Source organism: Oncorhynchus gorbuscha, linkage group LG05, assembly GCF_021184085.1.
Source record: "Oncorhynchus gorbuscha isolate QuinsamMale2020 ecotype Even-year linkage group LG05, OgorEven_v1.0, whole genome shotgun sequence".
Classification (NCBI taxonomy): domain Eukaryota; kingdom Metazoa; phylum Chordata; class Actinopteri; order Salmoniformes; family Salmonidae; genus Oncorhynchus; species Oncorhynchus gorbuscha.
This window is the reverse complement of record NC_060177.1, coordinates 17,724,376-17,743,450: the sequence shown is the minus strand read 5'-3', so window position 1 is coordinate 17,743,450 and position 19,075 is coordinate 17,724,376. Positions and strand designations below refer to the sequence as shown.

The following is a 19,075-nucleotide window of genomic DNA, read 5'->3' as shown; positions in this document are numbered from 1 at the left end:
ATAGGTTAGAGGGGTGTCTTGTCCTCCTTGGCAAGAGTTGATTACTCCCACTAGTAGAGCTTTACAGTACATTATCAGTGACCGATATGACTGCATACTGCGCAGCACGATATAGACGAACTAGAACGTGGCCGTAAACTTGCTTCAAACTGCGTATCGTTTTCCTGGATCTGGGTAGTTTCGTTTAACAGACACTGCTGGCTAATGTCAATGTATATAAAATGCATTTCAAATACCCTGGAGTTTTATTCAACTGCATTGCCCACATTACCTCGCTCGACCTCTATGCTACCATGAGGCTTTGCGGTTCCAAAATGGCTGTTTCCAACTTCGAAAACGTTTTTTAGGATTATATTTGTTTCTTGTTCTGAACGAACAGCACTAATATGGGGTATAATAACATATGTGAGGTTAAATATTTGATTGGAAATCGTTTCAATTTACTTGCAAAGTTAAGCGGTCGCAATTGTGATCCAGAATGGAGAACGTACCCCAAAAGTAGAATGAGAATAATTAATGGGTATGGGAGGTCACTAGTCAATGATTGAAATTGACTTTGAACCAATGAGATTACTAGAAGCTTGCGTGACTGAAATATTGGCCAATCATCGGGCCAAGAGCCATCTTTGTACATGTTCCAGGGTGCGCGCACAGGAGAACATTTCCTGCCCTGATGCATGGTGGTCGAACCGAAGGGATTGTTGGAAATTTTAGAGGTTCGTATAAATGTGGTTTTACCCAGTGTGCCTTTCTACAGCCATATCCAGTTTGGGAGACGGAAGGGGATATCTGTGCTCGCCGTTTGATATGAGAAATATACTCCATTAAATCATAGATTAAATCATGTATTGTCTAAAAAAAATATAGATGTTATTCGCTAGCCCACATGCTAATTAGCACTAGCAAATTATTTGTCCGCGCTCTTCACACTAACGTTACTAACTGCTGCCTGCTAACTAGTTAACGTTAGCAGTTCGTTTAACAGGCTTATTTATAAACTCGATTCTCATTGACTGTTTCTTTAGCTAACTAACTTGCCTTTTCTCAACATTTGCTAATAGTTACATGAATCACGAACTAGTTAGCTAACCGACACTCGGTGATCAATTCACTAACTCTAATTGAACAAAAACTGTTCTCAGCTAACGCTAGCTAGCTAACGTTTCTGTCTAATTTAGTTCGTTACCTATAGCTAGCTATGTATAGGTAACAAATATACTAATCACATTTATAGTTGTTACGGTAACGTTATGTCTGACACAGCTAGCTGAAGCTGCACTGTTGACTGCCCTATCAAGTTCCATCCAACTTGGCAACAACATGAACTGTTGAATCTGCGCTGCTCATATCAACTGTTGTACAACATGTCAGCTGGACGTTTGATTTGTATTATTAATGTACATATGATCTAATAATGCAACAGACACTGTTATCCAATTAAATAAAGTGGGTCTAGTCGGATCCATAAATGATCTTTGTGCGTCTGACTACAAGAGTTGTATGGAAAGTGACTGAGTGCACCGAATGCAGCCACACACTGAATTTAACGTATGTGTGTGTGTTCGTCTGGCAGAGCGACAATGCTGTTGGCTCAGATTAACCGGGACTCCCAGGGCATTGCAGAGTTCCAAAATGCAGGTGGAGACACTCAGCAGGTCACCCTCTGTTTGGCAGAGGCTGTTTCAGGTGAGTTCATCCATGCCTTTCCATTATCGGTGGGGATTCTGCCAAGTTTCCAACAAAGCAAAAAGTTACTTACACATGCTGTTATACATTTAGAGCCCGTTTTTTTTTCTCCCTTGTGTCATTTGTGTTCAAAAGATGGCGATCAAATGGATATGGACACTGTGAGTTTACAGGCTGTGACCCTTGCAGATGGCTCCACAGCTTACATACAGCACAACCCTAAAGGTAACTCAAATCTCAATAATCTCCATAAACATACAGTAATGGGAAGTGGCCACGACGGTATTGGCTTGACTAACAGTGAACACTACCCCTTAACGTAACCCCCAAACGGTCTGACCATGTAGAAAGAGTTGATAACCTTGCTTGGCCAAGTCATGGCAGATTTATTCTTTCTATTGATTATTATCATGATTTAGTCCATTATTTGATGACAGCAGTCTGATTGAAGAGTGCAGTCTCCATTTCAGATGGCAAGTTCATGGATGGACAGGTCATTCAGCTGGAGGATGGATCTACTGCATATGTCCAACATCTATCAATGCCAAGAGCAGGTCTGTTTTCCTCTTAGCAATGTTAATTATTGCTGTGTTTTAATGAATCATTGCTTATTTTGTTTTTAATTTAGGCATTTTGCTTATTCATGTCACTATTCATTTTAAGATTAAACTGTATTGTGGTGGGAAAAGTAATATAATATCAATATTTCCCAATTTTTACTTATCAGAGGAGGCCAACAGATGGACAGGATCCCCTTTGTGTGATGTAATTGGAGGAGATGGTCTGAGACTTGAGGATGGTCAGGCTGTGCAGCTGGAAGATGGCACAACGGCTTACATCCACACACCAAAAGGTTTGTCTCAATCTTAAAGCTGCAACGTGTAGCCTTTTGGGTGACCTGACCAAATTCACATCGAGATGGGAGTCATAGATCTGTCAGTTCACATTGAAAGCCTAACAAGTGGTAAATGTGCACTTTGTCTATGATCTTAAGTTTAGTTTTTGCATCTTTTACTTTCGGTTTTGTACACATGCTTCAAACAGCTGAAAATACAATATTTTTGGTTATTGAAAATATATTTCAGAGATTAAGATGGTACAGTGATTCTCTAAATTGCTTGTTTTATCACACACTGAAATTAAGCAAATGTAATAATTTTAGCAACTAGGAAATGCTGGAGTGATTTCTGCATATTGCATCTTTTTAAGATTGTTGTAATCACTTTGTCAATAAATGTGTTTTTACCCAGTGTTTAAATATGAGGAGAAATTTGAATGGGTAAATTTAAAATTAAAATAACTTTTTGCAGAGGGTACTAAATGAAAACTCCCTCACAGATACCTATGACCAGAATACCCTGCAGGCTGTTCAGCTGGAGGATGGCACCACAGCTTACATCCAGCACACAGTACAGATGCCTCAGACCAACACCATCCTGGCCATCCAGGCAGATGGAACAGTGTCAGACCTGAACGCTGATGGAACCCTCGACCAAGAGACCATCAACGTGCTGGAACAATACACCGCTAAGGTAGTTTGCTATTGACATTGTATCTTAACAGCTCATCAACTCAGCAGTATATGCAATTTTCAAATACCCTATCTGTGTTTGAGGTAAAATGGTCACTGGTTATTTCCCCCTTTGTTTTCTCAGGTGGAAGCTGATGATGTCAACTCCGTACTGATGAGAGCTGAGCAAGATTGTGGTGTGCAGATGCAGGTACTATACTTCTCATGTTTATCTATGTCATATCATATTTACCACCAGCTTACACTGGATACATATTTCTTTCAGATTGTGCTTCAAAGGCAGAGTGGTCGTAGTTCTAGGGAGCAGTCGACAGAGAAATCTTTCCGCTGTGACTATGAGGGCTGTGGGAAACTCTACACAACCGCACACCATCTGAAGGTAAAGCACACTCACTCTCTGAAGACGATTTGGGTTCTTGAATGTAGAATGAGTCAGACTCAACTGGTCCAAATGACTAATCTGTTAATCTTGTTTGATTGGCTCTTTTCTGCCCTCTGCAGGTACATGAGAGGTACCACACAGGTGACCGGCCATATCTGTGTGATCATCTGGGCTGTGGAAAGAAGTTTGCTACAGGTAATAAACAACCTTCAGACTAATGCAAAGGTCCATAATCCTTTGAGATATGAAGTGGAGGGGCTCTCGGCATAAGTCACAGTAACATTGTTGTTTAAATGCCTAATGAGATACCAGTTTCCTCAGTTTGAACAATTTCTCATTATCTGAACAATGTCGGTCAGTGTGACTGTGATCCTTAAACGTACAGCGCATGTTTCCAACTCGGCAAAATGTGTTTGTTTTTTCCCCAAAAGGGTATGGTCTGAAAAGCCACATCAGGACACACACTGGTGAGAAGCCTTATCGCTGCCAGGAAGTGCACTGTGCTAAGTCGTTCAAGACGTCAGGTGACCTCCAAAAGCACATCAGAACCCACACAGGTACAAAACTTGTCCAGAGTCAGATTTATACCTAATCTTATCCCTACATATGCAATCTACAGTGTACAACAATTTTTTTTTTGTCCTCGGATTTGGATTAGAAATCATGTGATCATGCTGTTTATAAATAATCTCAACCATGAACTTGAAGAGGTCTTGAACAAGCTCATCATCCCCGCTGTACTGTAGGAGAGAAGCCATTCATGTGCCCGTTTGAGGGGTGCGGGAGATCGTTTACTACCTCTAACATCAGGAAGGTGCACATTCGCACACACACAGGGGAGAGGCCTTACTACTGTGCAGAGCCTGGCTGTGGGCGAGCCTTTGCCAGTGCCACCAACTATAAGAACCATGTGAGGATCCACACAGGTATGTAGTCCTTATATTTTTCTTTATGTTAAAAGTCACACAACAACATTATTCAGTCCTTTTTGTAGTGTGGCCTTTTTACAGTGTGATTAATGAAATGAATGTATTTACAGGAGAGAAGCCTTATGTATGCACAGTCCCAGGCTGTGACAAGCGGTTCACAGAGTACTCCAGCCTTTACAAACACCACGTTGTCCACACACCATGCAAGCCCTACAACTGCAACCACTGTGGGAAGACCTACAAGCAGATCTCTACCCTGGCCATGCACAAACGCACAGCGCATAACGTCACAGAGCCCATTGAGGAAGAGCAGGAGGCGTACTACGAACCCCCTACAGGTCAGGCTTGGAAGTTAACACCACCTTACACAGATGTATTAGTCATCAATGGATGACTTCATCTTATTTGTCTTTCCTCTCCTCTGTTTTTTGGGAGGAGAAAAAAAAAGAACCCAACCTATGTGTACGAAGGTGTAACTAGTGGTGACCTAATAACCATAAACATACAGGTAACTGCCAAAACAAAGGAAACGCCAACATAGTGTCGTAATAGGACGTTGGGCCGCCAGAACCGCTTCAATGCGCCTTGGCATACAAGTGTCTGGAACTCATTTTGAAGGATGTGACACCTTTCTTCCATGAGAAATTACATAATTTGATGTTTTGTTGATGGTGATGGAAAATGCTTTCTCAGGTGCCGCTCCAGAATCTCCTATAAGTTTACAATTTGATTGAGATCTGTAGACTGAGACACACACTTTAAACCCCCTATGCTCCTTTGAGACCCCTCTTTCAAAGTCACTGAGTATTCTAGCTATGGTAGCCAAAGTAATGAGCATCTGGGCATTTTAATACATGACCCCTAAGCATGATGGGATGTTTTTTAATTGCTTATTTAACTCAAGAACCACACCATTGTGGAAGAACCTGCTTTCAATATACTGTGTCCCCCTAATTTACTCAATCGTTTGATTTTATCTTGGCAGTTACCTGTAGATTACCTCTGAAGTCTGACCTATACCTCTGTTTAAAGGTTGACTCTCGATGAATCACTGACTGCTGTTATGCCCTTATTAGGACTGCAACCAGAGTAATGACTGAGTCATGAGACAATAATTGAGAAATGTCATTGTTGTTAATTCCATGTGATTCAGAGGCCATCGATGATCCCTCAGTGAATTTTGCCCCGGTTGAGGAGGAGGAAGAGGAGTCCTGTTCGGAACAGATGACTGAGACTGAGGCCATTGGTCAGCAGCATGTGCAGCTCATAACAAACCCTGATGGAACTCAACAGGTTAGTATAAAATAAATGGGGTCTTCACACTCATTCAATTTTTTTATTTCACCAGAAGTGTACCACACCCATATTTATAGACATAGGACAAGCATCAATTAGAGCAGTCTATACATATTTAAGTTGAAAGGGGATATTTTTTCTGTGTGTGTACACACACACATACTGTGCATTTGGAAAGTAATCAGACCACTTGACTTTTTCCACATTTTGTTACGTTACAGCCCTGTTTTAAAATAGATTAAATAGGTTTTTTGTCTCATCAATCTACACACAATACCCCATAATGACAAAGCAAAAACTTGTTTTTAGAAATCTAAAAAACAACTGATATATTCCATTTACAGAAATATTCATACCCTTTACTCAGTCATTTGTTGAAGCACCTTTGGCAGTGATTACAGCCTTGAGTTTTAAGTATGACGCTACAAACTTGGCACACCTGTATTTGGGGAGTTTCTTCCAATTCTACTCTGCAGATCCTCTCAAGTGCTGTCAGGTTGGATTGGGTGCGTTGCTGTACAGCTATTTTCAGGTCTCCAGAGATGTTCGATTGGGTTCAAGTCTGGGCTCTGGCTGGGCCACTCAAAGACATTCAGAGACTCCTGAGTCGTCTTGACTGTGTGCTAAGGGTTGTTGGAAGATTAACTATTTTTTAAATGTTATTTAACTAGGTAAGTCAGTTAAGAACAAGTTCTTATTCACAATGACGGCCAAACCCTAACCCAGATGATGCGGGTCCACTTGTGCACTGCCCTATGGGACTCCCAATCATGGCCGGTTGTGATACAGGCTGGAAACGAAACAGGGTCTGCAGTGACGCCTCTAGCACTGAGATGCAGTGCCATAGACCGCTGAGCCACTTGGCAGCCCTGGGGCAGGTTTTCATCAAGGATCTCTCTGTACTTTGCTCGGTTCACCTTCGCCTCGATCCTGACTTGTCTCCCAGTCCATGCCGCTAAAAAACATGCCCACAGCATGATGCTGCCACCACTATGCTTCACCGTAGGGATGGTGCCAGGTTTCTTCCAGGCGTGACACTTGGCATTCAGGTCCAAGAGTTCAATCTTGATTTCATTAGACCAGAGAATCTTGTTTCACATGGTCTGAGAGTCTTTCAGTGCCTTTTGGTGAGCTCCAAGCGGGCTGTCATGTGTCTGTTCCTGAAGAGTGGCTTCCGTCTGGCCACTCTACCATGAAGGCCTGATTGGTGGAGTGCTGCAGAGATGGTTGTCCTTCTGAAAGGTTCTCCCATCTCTACAGAGGAACTCTAGAGCTCTGTCAGTGGCCATCAGGTTCTTGGTCATCCCCCCCTACCAAGGCCATTCTCCCCCGATTGCTCAGGAAGAGTCTTGGTGGTTCCAAACTTCACCCATTTAAGAATTATGGAGGCCACTGTGTTCTTTGGGACCTTCAATGCTGCAGAAATGTTTAGGTACCCTTCCCCAGATCTGTGCTACGACACAATCCTGTCTCGGAGCTCTACGGGCAATTCCTTCTACCTCATGGCTTGGTTTATTGCTCTGACATGCACTGTCAACTGTGGGACCTTATATATAGACAGGTGTGTGCCTTTCCGTATCATGTCAAATCAATTGGATTTACCACCGGTGGACTTCAGTCAAGTTATAGAAACATCTCAAGGATGATCAATGGAAACAGGAAGCACCTGAGCTCAATTTCAAGTCGCATAGCAAAAGGTCTGAATACTTATAAGGTATTTCTGTTATTTTTTTATAAATTTGCAAACATTTTTAAACCTGTTTTCACTTTGTCATTATGGGGAATTGTATGTAGGTTGTTTAGGATAATTTTTAGAAATCCATTTTAGAATAGGGCTGTAACGTAACAAAAGTGTGGAAAAGTCGAGGGGTCTGAATACTTTATGAAGGCACAGTGTGTGTATATATATATATATATATATATATATTTTGAATATTATAACTGTGTAGACATTTATATCAGGTAGACAAAACGTATGTTAATACCCAACAGTAGTTGTCATAATAAAAACTAAATCAGATGGCGTTCACAGGAAATGGTGAAAAAAGGTGCGTGGTGGAGCTAATGCGTGTGCAGGCTGTATTTATTTTATACCTAGTTTTTTCGGGCCTACACCCTGTTGAGAGATGTGCATATATTTGATCACACTTCACTAACCAACAGGTTAGCAAATACTAAACTAGAATGAGCATATTCATTCTATTTCTATGTTACCTCTCTTAATTAATGTCTCAACAACCCCATTTATCCCCCTACATCTGCACACCTCTATACCCATGGCACCATACACTGGGTATGTTTACATGCACGCTAATAACTAAATATGAAACTGATTATGACAGAGGGCCAAGTATAGCATTAGTCGTGTAAACACCTAACTATGCTTATCTTAATCGTTGTATGGTCATAATCGAAATAAGCATATGCAAATTAAAACACCTGGTTTTTCAGTGATTAGGACATGTAAACAGCTCAATTGGCATTCTAGCAATGCATTTGATCTGCGCATGTGCCAGTACTGCAAGCCTCTCTTATGCGCGAGTGAAGTGAGTTTGGAAAAACTGAAAGTATGCATCTTAAATAATTTTCACATATAAACACTATCCATTGAGTGTACACAACATTAAGAACACCTTCCTATTATTGAGTTTCACCCACCCCCTCACCTTTACCCTCAGAACAGCCTCAATTCGTTGGGCATGGACTGTACAAGGTGTCAAGTATTCCACAGGGATGCTGGCCCATGTTGACTCCAGTGCTTCCCACAGAAGACTGATTTGTGTAGCTGTACAATGTTTCATAGAGGGCAAATGGTAAGATATATAGTGTATGATTAAAATGTTACATGTCTTTTCATTCCCAGGTCAGTATCTCCCAGGTTGACATGCAGGCATTGGGAAATACAATTACCATGGTAACCAGTGATGGCACCACCTTCACGGTTCCTTCCCATGAAATGCTTAATGCAGATGGAACACATTCAGTCACCATGGTAGCAGCAGATGGTACAGAAGAGCAGGTGAGTTTTACTAAAACTTTACCACCATGATCTGAAATCCCCAAATGTGTACCTGTGCTTCTACACCTGCATTGCTTGCTGTTTGGGGTTTTAGGCTGGGTTTCTGTACAGCACTTTGAGATATCAGCTTATGTACGAAGGGCTTTATAAATTGATTTGATTTGGAATTTGATTTCATTTAGTTCTGTTTGATAACTTAACAGTGACAGAACTAGAATGATGACTAGTGATTCTATTTCTATCAACACACCCACAGCAAACACCAATAGAACTGGGTACTTTCCACTTAAAGGGCAAAACCCCCTCTTCAGACTTGTGATGTGTTTTGGACTTCAGGTCTTAATACATCTTGGACCTCTTTCCCCCCCAGGTGGCCATTGATTTGGCCTCATTTCAGGGCATGCAGACAGAGGGGGTTCACCCTGTCACTCTGTTAGCCACCTCAAACGGCACACAGATCGCTGTCCAGGTAGGGGACACCCTCTGACACAAAACACCAAATATTGTAACATTAAGAGACAAGCAGGGCACAATATATTCCCATTGGATGCTGAGAAGCATAACGAGTTCAAATGACACTGCAGTAGCTTTAACAAACAGCTGTTTGTTAGCCTAACTCACAGTTGGCCTAACTCACAAACAGCTGTTTGTTAGCCTAACTCACTGTACTTATAAAGAAGTACAGTGCATTCTACTGTAGTCACTGAGCTGGCCTACAGCAGTGTGAATCTGAGATCATTGACCATCACTAAGGGTCCTATTCAGTCTTGAGGTACATGTGTTTTAGGAACTCTGCACCACTCCTGTCTATTCCAGACTGCTGACTATTCCTGACAAATCTGTTGGTAAATAGAAACAATAACATTCAGTGTGTTGGTATTCAATGATCACATCAGTCATTCCATTGTGATGTTAATACAAGGTATTTTAAGTAAATAAGGTTAGTCTTGACTCATCCCTGTAGACTCCACCCAGTCAGTCTGCTATGTCGGTTTGCTTCCTTTTGACGCCTACATGAGCTACTGTTTACTGCAATGGGAGGAGCCTTAGTTTTTAAACTAAAGTATATAATGACATGATAATACAAAATATGTTACTTACACCTGATCACACCAATTTTGCATAAATAATATTATGTTTTCTCACTGTGTGATTTCAACCTTTGTGTTTCTTAGCTCAGTGAACAACCTTCACTCGAAGAAGCCATCAGGATAGCATCAAGAATACAACAAGGAGAGATGGGATTGGATGATTAGATTAGATAATCCTTTCAGTACTATGACTTCTATTGAAATATTTGATGAGAACAAGATCTATATATCTTCTGCAGTTTTCTGACTCAAGGGTATTGTTCTTAAATCAAACATTAAATTCTTTAAGATTTGTAAATAGACATTTTGATATGGCTGCACAGAGTCTGTAATGCTGAAACATCCATGAGTAAGATGTGTGTTGCTGCATGAATGAGTTATAGAAATGTAATGTGTTTTTGGACTTTTTGTACCATTTTTCCATGTGTGAATATTGTATTCTGTGTATATACAGTAAATAGCCAATGTTTTGAATCCAGCATATATTTTAACTTTGAATATGTACAAATAATGGATACACATTGGTTGTTAAATAAAGCAGTACAATTATATATATTTTCACTAATTGTTTTTGTGATAATGTTGTGGATTTATAATCTGAAATCTACTTGATTACTTTTGAAACAGGATATTGTTTAGTATTTAATTTATTTGTGTAAGACCCAGTATATTTGTTTATAGCAAGTGCTTAAAATGTCTCTACCACATATTTACGTCATCGGCTCATACTATTATATGAGCAGTTAGACAATTCTTATCAATTTAAGATTTTTGGGAATATTGGCTTTTTGTTAAATACTTAATGATATACTAAGAAGCAATTTCAGAAAGCATCAGTGTCTCTTGTGAATGCTAGAAGATTAGGTTGAGAAGATCAAGGGCAATGAATTACAATACAGAACAATGGGAACTAATGTTGTGGACAAATTAATTAAAAGCGTCAAAGGATTAAAAAAAAAAAATTTAAGATCCAAGGATTCAATTCGCGCCAAAGTGACGTGCATGTCAAAAGTTCAATTAGTGACGTAAAACTACGCGTCGAAGGATGTAACGCCCGCGTTTCAAACTTCAGGAATGTGTTCTCATTGGCTGAAGATTGGAATCTTTTTTTAAATTTTTTAGATTGGAATAATTCTGCCAACGGTCGCGGGAAGCGCAGCAGTGTTGTCAGATCAAATAGTGACAATATTTCGGGTAAACAAATAGTCGACTGGAGTATTTTCACAGCTAGACACGTACTAAACTCGTTTTTATGTAGTAAATAAGCGCTCAGCATAATATATCGTGTGTTTGCCGATACGGTGTGCTCCTCATGGGACGAAGATAATGCGTTACCGTGCTACTGTAGCTAGCTAACCGTTTTAACGTATTTGCAAAGTTAGTGAGCAAACGTTAGCTAATTTATTTAGCCACGTCATTTTGGATTACAAATTGACTCAAGATTGTAGCGCCATGGGCACACTGATGTCAAGCTACTCGGGATAATTTGAAACGATTTGGCTAACTAGTCACTTTTACATTATAGCCAACTTTACTGCGCCTGGGAAGTGATGAGTTTCAGTTGCCGAATGTTCGTCAGTACGTCCCCGAAGATGGGACCTATTCGACAGAGACTAGACTTCAACCAGAGTGACGGAGAGGACGATGGCAACAACAGCATTGGAGCCGAGTCGAGTCTTGCCGAAATGGACTCCCCAGAGCAATCGCCGAGACAGAAGTCCTACTTAAACCAAGACGTCTGTAACAGCACCATGAAGATCGCTATCGCGGAGGATCGCGCTGAACATTGGGATGAGGAGGGATTTGGATGTCTTTTCCCCCTAAAATCACCAGGGACTGACTTGATGAAGGGGTCACTTTCTCCGAGAAAAGGGGCCCGGCCCTATTACAACAGCTCGTCCCCGGAATTTTCCTACAATCAGGAGGATGGAAGCTCTCCCATTCCCGGTTGTCCCGACACACCGCCCCATAAAACCTTCAGAAAACTCCGGCTATTTGATGTCCCACACACACCTAAGGTTAACTACAGTAACATGTTGTTTTCAAATGATTCTATCAGATCTACAATGTAAGATCAAAGTAACTTTTTAGAGTTTTCAGCCAGAGATAACCAGCACTGAATATTTCTGTCTTCAACATGTTTGAACATGAGAAGACATAGTTTGATTATATTACCATGTGTTACAGGCAATGGGATAGAGGAGTTTCCTGAGTCATTGATCTCCTTGTGACTTGTTTTCAATATTTGTATTCATATGACCCTCACCAACTATACACATGTTATTCTTATCTCATGGAATGTTTTGTTTTCCCTTTCAGAGTCTGTTGTCCAGAGCCAGGGCAGTGGCCATAGGATCCACAGTCTGCTGGGCAGGAGTAGGTGTCAACATGAATGGGGACTCAACAGGCAGACCACACACAGACAGCAGGAGTAGACCTGCACCCATGATCAACATCAATCCATTCACCCCTGACTCATTACTGATCCAGAGAGCAACGTTACAAAGGAACAACCGAAAGAGATCACAGAGGAATGAGTAAGAGAAGCACCTTATACTGATGTCATTATTTACCAGGTGTTACATTGGGATTTTGTGGGTGTGGTGGGAGTGGGACTTGAGTTTCCTATGTAGTTGTGGAACTCTTGTCAGAACCATTTTATAAAACTCAAAAGTAGTTGCAGTTAGTGTTGTAAAGTAGATCATATTTTACTACTGTGCCACAACTCAAGTTTCTTTTATGACTGTTGTGCAAAAAAAAAAGGCATCTTAGAATTGGGAGATTTGTATTTCGGTCGGTGTAAATGGAGCATGGCCTATTCTTAGTTGACAATAGATTCAGACATGCTTCTAGATCTGTGTGCATTAAATCAGTTGACTATTGCCTGCTTGTTGGCAGCAACCCAAAGCCACATGGTTACACTCACAATGTGCACTTGTAGGGATTGTCTGCCCTCCAGTGGTTGGAAGGTTATATAACACATTTTGTTTACTTTCCTTTGTCTCTAAAGCTCATGTGGAGAGGACATGGAAGCCAGTGATGTGGAGTGTGAAGAGGACATCGTTCCACCATCAAAGGTACATTTTTGTAATCACAAATATACGTTTTACTTTTTATAGTTGTTTATGGCAACTGCTTCGGCCTCCGACCACAATGCACCACAGAGGGCAGTGTGTACGGCACAGTACATCACCGAGGCCAAGCTTCCTGCCATCCAGGACCTCTATACCAGGCGGAGTCAGGGAGGCCCTAAAAATTGTCAAAGACCCCAGCCTCCCAAGTCATAGACTGTTCTCTGCTACTGCGTGGTACCGGAGTCCAAGAGGCTTCTAAACCGCTTCTCCCCTCAAGCCAGAAGACTCGTGAACATCTAATCAAATGGCTACCCAGACTATTTGGACTCCCAAGAGCATTGAGACATCCTGGTCAGTGACTGGGCTGGGTTTCTTCTTGTAGTCCGTGATTGACTGTAGACCCTGCCACATGCCTCTTGTGTCTGAGCCATTGAATTGAGATTCTACTTTGTCTCTGAACTGACGCTTAGCTTGTTTAATAGCCTTGCGGAGGGAATAGCTGCATTGTTTATATTCGGACATGTTACCAGACACCTTGCCCTGATTAAAAGCAGTGGTTCGCGCTTTCAGTTTCACGCGAATGCTGCCATCAATCCACGGTTTCTGGTTTGGGAATGTTTTTATCGTTGCTATGGGAACGACATCTTCGACGCACGTTCTAATGAACTCGCACACCGAATCAGCGTATTCCTCAATATTTTCATCTGACGCAATACGAAACATGTCCCAGTCCACGTGATGGAAGCAGTCTTTGAGTGTAGAGTCAGCTTGGGCTGACCAGCGTTGGACAGACCTCGCTTATTAACGTTTAATAATACCTAAAGTTGCATTACAAAAGTATTTCGAAAGTGTTTTGTGAAAGTTTATCGTCGACTTTTTTAATTTAAAAAAATGACGTTACGTTATAAGATGCTTTTTTTTTGTTTGTTTATCACACAGTCTTCATAGATCGATATCTAGGCTATATATGGACCGATTTAATTGAGAAAAAGACCCAATAGTGATTATGGGACATCTAGGAGTGCCAACAAAGAAGATGGTCAAAGGTAATGAATGTTTTATATTTTATATGTGCGGTTTGTGTAGCGACGACTATGCTAATTATTTTGTTTACGTCCCCTGCGGGTCTTTTGGGGTGTTACATGCTATCAGATAATGGCTTCTCATGCTTTCGCCGAAAAGCATTTTAAAAATCTGACTTGTTGCCTGGATTCACAACGAGTGTAGCTTTAATTCAATACCCTGCATGTGTATTTTAATGAACGTTTGAGTTTTAACTAGTACTATTAGCATTTAGCGTAGTGCATTTGCATTTCCAGATGTCTAGATGGGACGCCTGCGTGCCAGGTAGGACCAAGAGGTTAAAAGCGCAGAGAGCATCATGAAGAACAAGGAACACACCAGGCAGGTCCGAGATACTGTTGTGAAGAAGTTTAAAGCCGGATTTGGATACAAAAGGATTTCCCAAGCTTTAAACATTCCAAGGAGCACTGTGCAAGCGATAATATTGAAATGGAAGGAGTATCAGACCACTGCAAATCTACCAAGACCTGGCCGTCCCTCTAAACTTTCAGCTCATACAAGGAGAAGACTGATCAGAGATGCAGCCAAGAGGCCCATGATCACTCTGGATGAACTGCAGAGATCTACAGCTGAGGTGGGATAATCTGTCCATAGGACAACAATCAGTTGTATATTGCACAAATCTGGCCTTTATGGAAGAGTGGCAAGAAGAAAGCCATTTCTTAAAGATATCCATAAAAGGTGTTGTTTAAAGTTTGTCACAAGCCACCTGAGAGACACACCAAACATGTGGAAGAAGGTGCTCTGGTCAGATGAAACCAAAATTGAACTTTTTGGCAACAATGCAAAATGTTATGTTTGGCGTTAAAGCAACACAGCTCATCACCCTGAACACCCTATCCCTACTGTCAAACATGGTGGTGGCAGCATCATGGTTTGGGCCTGCTTTCTTCAGCAGGAAGATGGTTAAAATTGATGGGAAGATGGATGGAGCCAAATACAGGACCATTCTGGAAGAAAACCTGATGGAGTCTGCAAAAGACCTGAGACTGGGACGGAGATTTGTCTTCCAACAAGACAATGATCCAAAACATAAAGCAAAATCTACAATGGAATGGTTCAAAAATAAACATATCCAGGTGTTAGAATGGCCAAGTCAAAGTCCAGACCTGAATCCAATCGAGAATCTGTGGAAAGAACTGAAAACTGCTGTTCACAAATGCTCTCCATCCAACCTCACTGAGCTCGAGCTGTTTTGCAAGGAGGAATGGGAAAAAATGTCAGTCTCTCGATGTGCAAAACTGATAGACATACCCCAAGCGACTTACACCTGTAATCGCAGCAAAAGGTGGCGCTACAAAGTATTAACTTAAGGGGGCTGAATAATTTTGCACGCCCAATTTTTCAGTTTTTGATTTGTTAAAAAAGTTTGAAATATCCAATAAATGTTGTTCCACTTCATGATTGTCCTACTTGTTGTTGATTCTTCACAAAAAAATACAGTTTTCTATCTTTATGTTTGAAGCCTGAAATGTGGCAAAAGGTCGCAAAGTTCAAGGGGGCCGAATACTTTCGCAAGGCACTGTAAGTGTATAAGCATCTCTGTCCTTTTCTTGCAGAGAATGACTCTTCTGGATAGCAACATGATGTCAAGATATGCCACAGAGTTTCATGAGCTGGAGAAGATAGGATCTGGGGAGTTTGGCTCTGTCTTCAAATGTGTGAAAAGACTCGATGGCTGCATCTATGCCATCAAACGCTCAAAGAAGCCCCTCGCTGGATCTGTAGACGAGTAAGAGAATCTCTTGGCTTTTGAAAAGCTGACAATCCAAGTGTAAATTTAAACGCCTTGTTGACCTTAATGCTATGCCATTTTTGTGCTAATATTGTGTTCTGTTTTCCTCAGACAGAATGCACTCCGGGAGGTGTATGCCCACGCCGTCTTGGGACAGCACCCCCATGTGGTGAGGTACTACTCTGCCTGGTCAGAGGACGACCACATGCTCATTCAGAATGAGTACTCTAACGGCGGCACACTGGCAGACGTGGTCTCAGAGAACTACAGAACCATGCGCTTCTTCTCTGAGCTGGACCTCAAGGACCTTCTCCTTCAGGTGGCCCGTGGACTGAAGTACATTCACTCCACCTCTCTGGTTCACATGGACATCAAGCCAAGTAAGTAGCTGCAAAGTTTTGCATACAGCTCAGCTATTGAAATCATTTAAAAATATTTATGATTTAACACTTGCCGTGCTTTACTTTTCTCAGGCAACATATTCTTATCCCGAAGGACTGTGGTGTGTGTCGATCAATTTGACGATGATGAAGGACCAAATACAAATGTTGTTTACAAAATAGGTACTTCAACAACAAAAAAATGAATAGAAAACATCATGTAAATGAAACAAGCTAATAATTGAGTGTAGTTGTCAACCAGGCAGATGGATTCTGATGTTTTTAAATGTATTTTTCCCTCAGGTGATCTTGGCCATGTGACCAGAATGGACAATCCTCAAGTTGAAGAAGGGGACAGCAGGTACCTGGCCAATGAAGTCTTACAAGAGGTAATTGGATAACTCCTCCCCATACCACATTTGTTAAATTACCCAAAATCATGTGACGTAACAACTGAACCAATGTGTTTTTCAGGACTACAGAAACCTCACCAGGGCAGATATTTTTGCCCTTGCACTGACTGTGATCAGTGCCTCAGGAGCTGAACCACTCCCAACTAATGGTGACAAGTGGCATGACATCAGACAAGGAAAACTACCTGCGATACCTCAAGTGCTCTCACAGGAATTCTCAAGTTTACTGAAGGTACTAGAAATGACATGGGGTTCTTCCCAAATGGTACACTTTCCCTACATAGTGCGCATATTTGACCTCAGCCCTGGTCGAAAGTAGTGCACTATAAAGGGTTTAGGGTGCCATGTTGGATGCAGTGCTTCATTCTGTAATGGTGGTTTGTGTGCAGGACAAGCAGTAGTAATAATGTTTAATTAGTGGTATTAATGTATTGTGTGCTGCAGTTGATGATCCACCCTGACCCTGCCAGTAGGCCGTCTGCCTCTTCCCTCACCAAGCACCCCGTCCTCCTCACTGCCTCCCGCATGAGCGCTGACCAGCTCCGTGTGGAACTCAACGCGGAGAAGTTCAAAAATGCGCTACTGCAGAAGTACGTACCCTCTTCATATGTCATGTCTCAAGGCTTTCCTTCCCTTTTCATTTATCATATTGTAAGTAGGACTGTTATGGGTAATACTATGATATAGTGTTTGTTTTGTGAAGAAATTATGTAATGCTACCAACTTTTTATTGATTCAGGAATCCATTTCAGATGCAATTACTATGTTCTTGGTAGTTATGAATGGCTTCTCTAACAATGTGTTTGTCCTCGTGCAGGGAGCTGAAGAAGGCCCAGCAGGCCAAAGTAGCCGCAGAGGAGAAGGTTCTGATCTCTGATAGGGTCCTAACGCGCTCTACCCTTCAGTCCAGCAGGAGCTCCAGGCTCATCGGCAAGAAGATGAACCGCTCAGTCAGCCTGACTATCTACTGAGCGGGCCAACTGCCAACCCAAATGGGTATCCGACAGGGTCGTGTTCACTAGATGCGACATGGGGGGGTGGACAGGACAAAACCGAGTGGGACTACCTGAAATTGTCCAATTAGACATGCTTATTTTTTTGTTGCAAAATGTTTTCCTACTGTGTGCTCTAATGAATACGACCCTGGTTGCACTCAACAGTGAACTGGGCAGGCCTCCTTCGGCAGACATGGAGAGATGGGCTTCAGAGTGTCAAAACCGACTGATAGTTCTTACTGTTTGGCACTTGGTAAGGGTTAGTTAGACCATGGACAAAAATTATTTGACTAAAGCGTGAAAGGGTTGTTACCTTCCCAAGCACTTGGCATTTTCTGCCAGTTTGTATTAAATAACAAAGCTGATATTTGTTTTTAATGAAATGTGGGCGGATGCTAGAACATTCTGTAGCCAGTGTGAGGGTTTGGGATGGTGTGATACAAATTTGCACCTTAGTCTGTTATACCTGATGTCAGGTAGTGGAACTGGACCATTGACTAGGAATGATACAATGAGCACTTTGAACTAGCCTTATGTAAACTGTTTTGCTCAGTTGGTAGAGCATGGCCTTGTAATGCCAGGGTTGTGGGTTCGATTCTCACGGGGGACCAGTACGGGAAAAAAAGTATGAAAGTATGCACTCACTACTGTAAGTCGCTCTGGGTAAGAGCCTCTGCTAGATCTAAAAATGCATACTGCTGCTATATATGTTGGTTTGTCTTGAACTGGAGTGGAGTTCAGTGAATTTATAAATTCCATTCAGATGTTTAGAATAGTTTCAGTAATCAATCTCTTCTTTAAAACATGGTGTTTCAATGTGTTGCATCTGTAATACATTTCCTATCTGAAGTTCATTATGTACTGAGTTGTGTACACTGATTGTTTAAGATGTTTTATTCATGTTAATTATTCATGATGAGTCATCCAATCTGTGTAATGGGTTGGTCGAAGTGGATCATTGTGTCAAGCCCCGGTGTCATTTATTTTATATATGATGCATAGAGCCACTGGACAATTGTTTTAGTAAAGTCAGTATTTTAAGTTTGCGCCTAACATCGCGACTGTAGCATTATTGACTCATTTACATTTGTACATGTTTTACAACAATGTAGATTATTTTGACTGCTATTGGCGTCATGTTACTTGTTCCAATTTTAATAAATTCACTCCCGATAATATGGAAGACTTGGAACTGTCATGTTTGTAGATGGATGTTGCTGTAAACAAAAACAACTGGCATTACACATGGTAGTCTGGGAAAGACCGCGTTATCTAAGATAAATTAGAGATGGTGGTCTTTCAGATTATACAAACTTTGTGTCATAGTTTATTGTAAATTGATCGTCTGCACCATTATGCAACAGACTAGTTCATTGTTGGGACATGTTTTTATTAAGCTATTTGTTGCCAATTGACCGTTTACTCATCACAATTGAATACTGATGAAAGCTTCACAACTAT

General features: G+C 41.4%; 2 protein-coding genes across 6 annotated transcripts; both read left to right on the top strand.

Moving 5' to 3' along the window:
- The first annotated feature begins 227 nt into the window (after window positions 1–227).
- LOC124035598 (zinc finger protein 143-like) lies at window positions 228–10,495 on the top strand. Of its 5 annotated transcripts, none has more exons than XM_046349106.1 (16): window positions 228–716; window positions 1,574–1,686; window positions 1,822–1,911; window positions 2,145–2,240; window positions 2,414–2,539; window positions 3,025–3,218; window positions 3,342–3,407; window positions 3,483–3,596; window positions 3,719–3,794; window positions 4,031–4,156; window positions 4,346–4,525; window positions 4,639–4,866; window positions 5,682–5,821; window positions 8,688–8,843; window positions 9,214–9,312; window positions 10,019–10,495. In XM_046349106.1, exons 2-16 carry the CDS (start codon window positions 1,581–1,583, stop codon window positions 10,097–10,099), a joined length of 1,878 nt encoding a protein of 625 aa, XP_046205062.1. In that variant the 5' UTR covers window positions 228–716; window positions 1,574–1,580; the 3' UTR covers window positions 10,100–10,495. The 5 variants fall into 5 exon arrangements, with proteins under 5 accessions (XP_046205062.1, XP_046205064.1, XP_046205063.1 ...); XM_046349108.1 differs by lacking the exon at window positions 228–716 and adding an exon at window positions 735–1,366; XM_046349107.1 differs by lacking the exon at window positions 228–716 and adding an exon at window positions 735–1,397.
- A 515-nt stretch (window positions 10,496–11,010) lies between these two features.
- On the top strand, window positions 11,011–18,797 carry LOC124035595 (wee1-like protein kinase 1-A). The gene is made up of 10 exons (XM_046349099.1): window positions 11,011–11,952; window positions 12,254–12,471; window positions 12,945–13,011; window positions 15,651–15,823; window positions 15,938–16,206; window positions 16,300–16,389; window positions 16,510–16,595; window positions 16,681–16,851; window positions 17,064–17,209; window positions 17,437–18,797. The coding sequence occupies exons 1-10, from the start codon at window positions 11,485–11,487 to the stop codon at window positions 17,588–17,590; spliced, it is 1,842 nt and encodes a 613-aa protein (XP_046205055.1). The 5' UTR covers window positions 11,011–11,484; the 3' UTR covers window positions 17,591–18,797.
- Window positions 18,798–19,075: the final 278 nt, after the last annotated feature.